At 42.1% G+C, this 7,758-nt stretch overlaps 1 protein-coding gene across 1 annotated transcript; it reads left to right on the top strand.

Moving 5' to 3' along the window:
- The first annotated feature begins 2,536 nt into the window (after positions 1–2,536).
- On the top strand, positions 2,537–4,372 carry LOC141244451 (general transcription factor II-I repeat domain-containing protein 2-like). The gene has a single exon (XM_073669009.1). It carries the CDS (start codon positions 2,537–2,539, stop codon positions 4,370–4,372), a length of 1,836 nt encoding a protein of 611 aa, XP_073525110.1.
- The last annotated feature ends 3,386 nt before the right edge of the window (positions 4,373–7,758 follow it).

Here is a 7,758-nt window from a genome sequence, read left to right as displayed (position 1 = left end):
AAACATGTATTTGGAAGTCGCCTTGCTACACTCATCAGAAGAGCTTTAAACTAGAACAATGTGGGAAGGGAAGCAAAAGGCCAGAAAAAGCCATACAGCTGACAAATACTATTGAGATCTCTGCTACTGGAAGTGGAAAGGAAGAACAAAGACAAAACAATTTAAATAATAAAAATATGGGAGGAAGAGAAACCAATCACAAACTAAAATGTTTTTATACAAATGCACAAAGCATGGGCAACAAACAAGGAGAATTGGAACTACTAATGCAGGAAAAGGAATATGATGTCATTGGAATCACTGAAACTTGGTGGGACGATACACATGATTGGAATAAAAGGCTAAAAGGATACAACTTATTTGCAAGAAACAGACTTGATAAACGAGGAGGAGGTGTTGCATTGTATGTTAGAAAAGCGTATATCTGCACAGAGATTGAAGCTTCAGAGACTGGGAGTTCTGTGGAAACTGTTTGGGTAAGAATACAAGGAGAGAACAACGGAAAGGACACCATTGTAGGCATTTACTACAGGCCACCTGGGCAAGCTGAAGATATGGATGAACTCTTTATGTATCAAATGACCAAGTTCTCCAAAAAATATGACGTAGTGGTCATGGGAGATTTCAACTATCCAGACATTTGTTGGGAATCTCTCTCAAGTAGAACTAACGGGTCAAGCAAATTCTTATCCTCTCTTGCTGACAACTTTATCTTCCAAAAGGTAGGGGAGAAAACAAGGGGATCTGCTACTTTGGATCTAATCCTTATAAACAGGGAGGAAATGGTTGAGGAGGTAAATGTGGCTGGGACCCTAGGAGGCAGCGATCATGCTATTATAGAATTTTGGATAACTAGAGGAGGAAGACATGTGAAGACTCAGACTTCAAGGTTAGATTTTAGAAAGGCAGATTTTAAGAGACTCAGAAAGAGAATAGGAGGGATCCAATGGCTGGATGTCCTTAAGGACAAAAATGTCCAGGAAGGATGGGAAATTTTTAAAAATGAGATTCTCAAAGCACAATCGTTAACAATCCCGAAAAGTAGGAAGAATGGGAAGCATTTAAGGAAACCAGGATGGATGAACACAGAACTTAAACACATGCTAAAAAGAAAGAAAGAAATGTTTATTAAATGGAAAGAGGGAGGCATATCTAAAGAAGATTATAATGCAGTCTGCAGATCCTGCAGGGCACGTATCAGGTTAGCTAAAGCTGACAATGAATTAAGGCTTGCAAGAGATGTCAAAAGCAATAAAAAAGGATTTTGGGGGTATGTCAAAAGTAAAAGAAAAGTCAAAGATGCTATAGGATTTTTACAGGATGAAAATGGAGAAATGGTAAGAGAGGATGTTGAGAAGGCCGAACTTTTTAATTCCTATTTTGCATCTGTTTTCTCTCAGAAAGAAAATGTAACATCAACTGATCTTCACTGTCCTTTTAAAGCAGGGGTCTCAAACTCACGGCCCGCGGGCCAACTGCGGCCCGCGGGACAATATTTTGCGGCCCCCCGCCTGGAAAAGCACTTAGCCACCTTAGACCCCTTCCCTCCGGTACTTGAAGAAGATGAAGTCGCCGCTCTGAACGCACTTGGTGCAGGTCAGCCTCCGGCGGTGTTACACAGCGGGCAGCGCTCCACCGCCAAGTACAGTACCTCGGCGTCTCACCAGGGGGAGTAAGTGGCGGTGGAGCGCTGCCCGCTGTGTAACACCGCCGGAGGCTGACCTGCACCAAGTGCGTTCAGAGCGGCGACTTCATCTTCTTCGATGGGAGGGACACGGAGAGGCAAGTACCGGGGGAGGGGGTAGGAGCTTGGGACCCCTCGGTGCACAGGGCGCGTTCATAGAGAAGACACGTCTCCCAGCTCGGGGCTTCCCTTGCGCTGGGAGACGCCATGACAGCAGCTTCTTCTTTTGTTTTCAATCTAGTGCAGGCTTGGAAGAAAAAAAAAGTGGGGCGTGGAGAGCGTGACTGACAGGCTCTCCAGCCTGTCAGTCATGCTCTCCACGCCCCACTTTTTTTCTTCTTCTTCCCAGTCAGACGACAGGACGTTCTGCCATTGGAGGCCCTGCATGGGAGGAGGAGACGCAGGGGTTTCTCAATGGGCGTCTCCTTCTCCCTGGCTGTGTTGTGATCCAATCACATCAAAGAGTGTCACAGACAAGGAGTTTTTTTCTTCCTGGCTGTGACTCTCACTGTGATTGGATTGAGGCACATGGAGAAGGAGACGCCCATTGAGAAACCCCGGCGTCTCTTCCTCCTTGATGCTCAGTATTAGCATACAGGGCAAGAAATATACAGGGGGGCACAGCAGAGTGGAGGAGTGCTATTTTTATAAACCAGACCAGGTGCGTGCCCACCCTAAAGGTATTTGGCTACTCCTGTGAGTAAAAATCAGGTCCTCTTTAATGTTGCCGAAGGTCATGCTAGGCAGCTAGGGGGACTGGGAAACTCTATTTCCGCTCATCCAGAGCACCTTGTGCTGAAGTGGGTATCTCAAGGCACCATAGGCCTAAGTTTTTGCTACGCAGCCCCAAATATGTCTTGCTCAAAGCCTGCAGTGAAGAGAAAGGTTGATGATGAGCACAGACAATTTCAGGAAAAGTGGGAAAAGCAATATTTCTTTATTGAGCAAAAGGGCATCCCAACTTGTCTTATTTGCACAGAGAAAGTTGCAGTGCCCAAAGAATACAATTTGAAGCGTCATTACACAACTAGACATGCTGAGGAGTATGCAAAGTACCAGGAAGATGAGAGAGCCAACCAGGTTGCTAAACTTAAGACATGTCTGCTGAGGCAACAAGATTTCTTTAAGAAAGCAACCAAAGAGAATGATGCAGCAGTCGAAGCCAGCTACGTAGTTAGTATGATGATTGCTAAAGCAGGAAAGTCATTTAAAGAAGGGGAATTTATAAAAAAGTGCATGTTACAGGCTGCAAGTATTATCTCTCCAGAAAAGAAAGGTCAGTTTAGCAACGTCAGCCTTTCTTCCAACACCGTGGCAGAGCGCATTTCTGACCTTTCAAGTGACATTTATGATCAACTGTGTGAGAAAATAAAATGTTTCAGTGTATACTCAGTCGCTCTTGATGAGACCACAGACATCACCGACACTGCCCAGCTTGCAATCTATGTCCGGGGTGTTGATGACAATTTTGAAGTCACAGAGGAGTTGCTCTCACTAGTTCCAATGCATGGCCAGACCACCGCCCAAGAGATATTTCACCAGCTGTGTGATGCTTTTCAGAATGCTGGTTTGCCTTGGAGGAAGTTTGTCGGAATAACAACTGATGGAGCGCCATCAATGATCGGGAGGAAAAAAGGACTGGTGGCACTTGTTAATAAAAAAAAGGAAGAGGAAGGTTTAGAGGAGGTCATTGCTCTGCACTGCATTATCCATCAGCAGGCCCTTTGCAGCAAATGCCTGAAGTTTGACAACGTGATGTCTTTCGTTGTGAAATGCATCAACCAAATCAGATCCAGGGGCTTAAAACACAGAATGTTTCGTGCTTTTTTAGAGGAAATAGAGTCAGAATATGGGGATGTGCTCTACTTTACCGAGGTGCGTTGGCTCAGCAGGGGAAACGTATTGAAGAGATTTTTTGAGTTGAGAGCGGAAGTGAAAGCTTTTATGGAGAAAGATGGGGCTTCTGTTCCTTTGCTAAGTGATCCAAAATGGCTCATGGACTTAGCTTTTTTGGTTGATATCGCACATGAGCTTAATGTACTGAATAAGAGGTTACAAGGCCAGGGGCAACTTGTCAGTGCTGCCTATGACAGCGTGAGAGCGTTCTCTACAAAACTTATATTGTGGAAAGACCAGCTTTCTCAAACAAACCTTTGCCATTTCCCAGCATGCAAGTCGCTCATTGATTCAGGCACACTATTCAGTCATGAGGAGTATGTGGATGTCATTTTGAGGCTACAGGAGGAATTTGATCATAGATTTGCAGACTTCAAGAGACACAGAGCCACATTTCAAATTTTTGCAGACCCCTTCTCCTTTGATGTGCAAGATGCCCCTCCAGTGTTTCAAATAGAGCTCATTGACCTGCAGTGTAACTCTGAACTCAAAGCCAAGTTTAGGGATGTGAGTGGAAAAGCAGACAAACTTGGGCAATTTTTAAGAGAATTGCCCCCCAGCTTCCCTGAGCTTTCCCGAATGTTCAAGCAGACCATGTGTCTATTTGGGAGCACATACTTGTGCGAAAAGCTCTTCTCTACCTTGAACTTCAATAAGTCAAAGTACAGGTCTAGAATTACTGATGCTCATCTTCAAGCTGTGCTGAGGGTCTCAACTGCTTCCTCACTTACGCCAAATGTGGCTCGGCTATGCAAGAGTAAGCGCTGTCAGATCTCTAGCAGCAAGAAGTAGGCAGATAAAGCCATGTTCAAACAGTTTATGTCCATTCATGTTCTAAAAGTTAAATGTTAAAGAACTGTTAATAAAGACATTTGAATCTGAATAATGATATTTTGTAAGCGCATTTTTTGTGGAAAACTTGATGCGGCCCAGCCTTACCCAGAATCTACCTCCAGCGGCCCCCAGGTAAATTGAGTTTGAGACCCCTGTTTTAAAGGAATAGAGGAATCCAAGTTATCTGTAAACAGAAAGATTGTGAGGGAATATTTAGCTAACATAAATGAGTTCAAGTCTCCAGGTCCAGATGAATTACACCCCAGAGTACTGAAGGAGATCGTAGAAGAAACTTTAGAACCACTCTCCATAATCTTTGAAAATTCTTGGAGAACAGGAGAAGTCCCAGAAGATTGGAGAAGAGCAAATGTTGTTCCTATCTTCAAAAAGGGGAAGAAGGTGGACCCAGGGAACTATAGGCCGGTGAGTCTGACTTCTATACCAGGAAAGATCTTTGAACAAATTATTAAACAACATGTATGTAAGTACATGGATAAGAATGAAGTGATTAACCAGAGTCAGCATGGGTTTGTAACTAACAAGTCATGTCAGACTAACTTAATTTCCTTCTATGACAGAATCACTGACTGGGTGGATCAGGGAAATGCTGTAGATATAGTATATCTTGACTTCAGCAAAGCATTTGACAAAGTATCTCACACCATCCTTATTGAAAAAATGACCAAGTATGGAATGGACCAGGCAACTGTTAGGTGGATTCATAACTGGCTTAGTGATCGGACTCAAAGGGTGGTTGTAAATGGCTTCACATCCAGCTGGATGAATGTCTCAAGTGGGGTACCACAGGGCTCCGTCCTGGGACCTGTATTGTTCAACATCTTTATCAATGATTTAGATGAAGGAATTGAGGGTAAACTGATTAAATTTGCTGATGACACAAAGCTAGGAGGGATAGCTAATACTAGAGAAGAGAGAGAGAGGATTCAAAAAGACCTAAATAAACTGGAGCAGTGGGCAGCAACCAACAGAATGGTTTTTAACAGGGAAAAATGCAAAGTACTACATCTGGGCAATAAAAATGAAAAAAGCATATACAGAATGGGAGGAATAGAGCTAAGCAACGGTACATGTGAAAAAGACTTAGGTATACTAATAGATCATAGACTGAACATGAGTCAACAGTGTGATGCAGCAGCAAAAAAGGCAAATACAATTCTGGGATGTATTAACAGAAGCATACAGTCTAGATCACGTGAAGTCATTATCGGTCTTTACTCCTCTTTGGTCAGACCTCATCTGGAATACTGTGTACAGTTTTGGGCACCACATTTTAAAAAAGACATAGACAAACTGGAGCAAGTTCAGAGAAGAGCGACCAGAATGGTGACTGGTCTGCAAACCATGTCCTATGAGGAACGGTTGCAGGATTTGGGAATGTTTAGCTTGCAAAAAAGAAGACTGAGAGGAGACTTAATAGCTGTCTACAAATATGTCAAGGGCTGTCACATTGTAGAAGGATCATCTTTATTCTCATTTGCACAAGGAAAGACTAGAAGCAATGGGATGAAACTAAATGGGAGGAGACACAGATTAGATATTAGAAAAAACTTTTTGACAGTTAGGGTGATTAATGAGTGGAACAGGCTGCCATGAGAGGTGGTGAGTTCCCCTTCAATGGGCGTCTTCAAACAGAGGCTGGACAGACATCTGTCTGAGATGATCTAGTGAATCCTGCTTTGAGCAGGGGGTTGGACCAGATGACCCAGGAGGTCCCTTCCAACTCTACCATTCTATGATTCTATGATTCTATGATTCTAAGTCCCACACACAGCTAGAAGCCCAAATAATTTTTCAGAGGTACTGTAGATGCAGATAAAAATTATTTTTAATTTGCAACCTGATGGAGGTCAGTATAGATGGACTAATACAACAAGTCCCACACACAGCTAGAAGCCCAAATATTTTTTCAGAGGTACTGTAGATGCAGATACAAATTATTTTTAATTTGCAACCTGATGGAGGTCAGTATAGATGGACTAATACAACAAGTCCCACACACAGCTAGAAGCCCAAATATTTTTTCAGAGGTAGATGCAGAAAAAAATATATTCAGTTTGCAACCTGATGGAGGTCAGTATAGATGGACTAATACAACAAGTCCCACACACAGCTAGAAGCCCAAATATTTTTTCAGAGGTACTGTAGATGCAGATACAAATTATTTTTAATTTGCAACCTGATGGAGGTCAGTATAGATGGACTAATACAACAAGTCCCACACACAGCTAGAAGCCCAAATATTTTTTCAGAGGTACTGTAGATGCAGATAAAAATTATTTTTAATTTGCAACCTGATGGGGGTCAGTATAGATGGACTAATAGAGAAAGTCCGACACACTGCTAGAAGGCCAAATATTTTTTCAGAGCTAGATGCAGAAAAAAATTATATTCAGTTTGCAACATGATGGAGGTCAGTATAGATGGATTAATAGAACAAGACCCACACACAGCTAGAAGCCCAATATTTTTTCAGAGGTAGATGCAGAAAAAAATATATTCAGTTTGCAACCTGATGGAGGTCAGTATAGATGGACTAATACAACAAGTCCCACACACAGCTAGAAGCCCAAATATTTTTTCAGAGGTACTGTAGATGCAGATAAAAATTATTTTTAATTTGCAACCTGATGGAGGTCAGTATAGATGGACTAATACAACAAGTCCCACACACAGCTAGAAGCCCAAATATTTTTTCAGAGGTACTGTAGATGCAGATACAAATTATTTTTAATTTGCAACCTGATGGAGGTCAGTATAGATGGACTAATACAACAAGTCCCACACACAGCTAGAAGCCCAAATATTTTTTCAGAGGTACTGTAGATGCAGATAAAAATTATTTTTAATTTGCAACCTGATGGAGGTCAGTATAGATGGACTAATAGAGAAAGTCCGACACACTGCTAGAAGGCCAAATATTTTTTCAGAGCTAGATGCAGAAAAAAATTATATTCAGTTTTCAACCTGATGGAGGTCAGTATAGATGGACTAATAGAACAAGTCCCACACACTGCTAGAAGCCCAAATATTTTTTCAGAGGTAGATGCAGAAAAAATTATATTCAGTTTGCAACCTGATGGAGGTCAGTATAGATGGACTAATACAACAAGTCCCACACACAGCTAGAAGCCCAAATATTTTTTCAGAGGTACTGTAGATGCAGATAAAAATTAGTTTTAATTTGCAACCTGATGGAGGTCAGTATAGATGGACTAATAGAATGATGCTATGCCCAAAAGATTTTACTTCACTAGGTGCAGTAAAAAAATTGGTATTCTATACACAGGTGGTATATCTTGCAGCACAGATAGGCTACTCCACTG

The sequence above is a fragment of the Phyllobates terribilis genome, unplaced genomic scaffold (assembly GCF_046119375.1).
Source record: "Phyllobates terribilis strain yellow unplaced genomic scaffold, ASM4611937v1 Scaffold_2__4_contigs__length_985480577, whole genome shotgun sequence".
In the NCBI taxonomy this organism is placed as follows: Eukaryota; Metazoa; Chordata; class Amphibia; order Anura; family Dendrobatidae; genus Phyllobates; species Phyllobates terribilis.
Note: the sequence above shows the minus strand (reverse complement) of the source record. Positions and strands in the feature narration are given on the sequence as shown.

Coding starts and splice junctions, on each gene's coding strand:
- LOC141244451 (XM_073669009.1), top strand. CDS start 2,537: ATGTCTTGCTCAAAGCCTGCAGTGAAGAGAAAGGTTGATGATGAGCAC.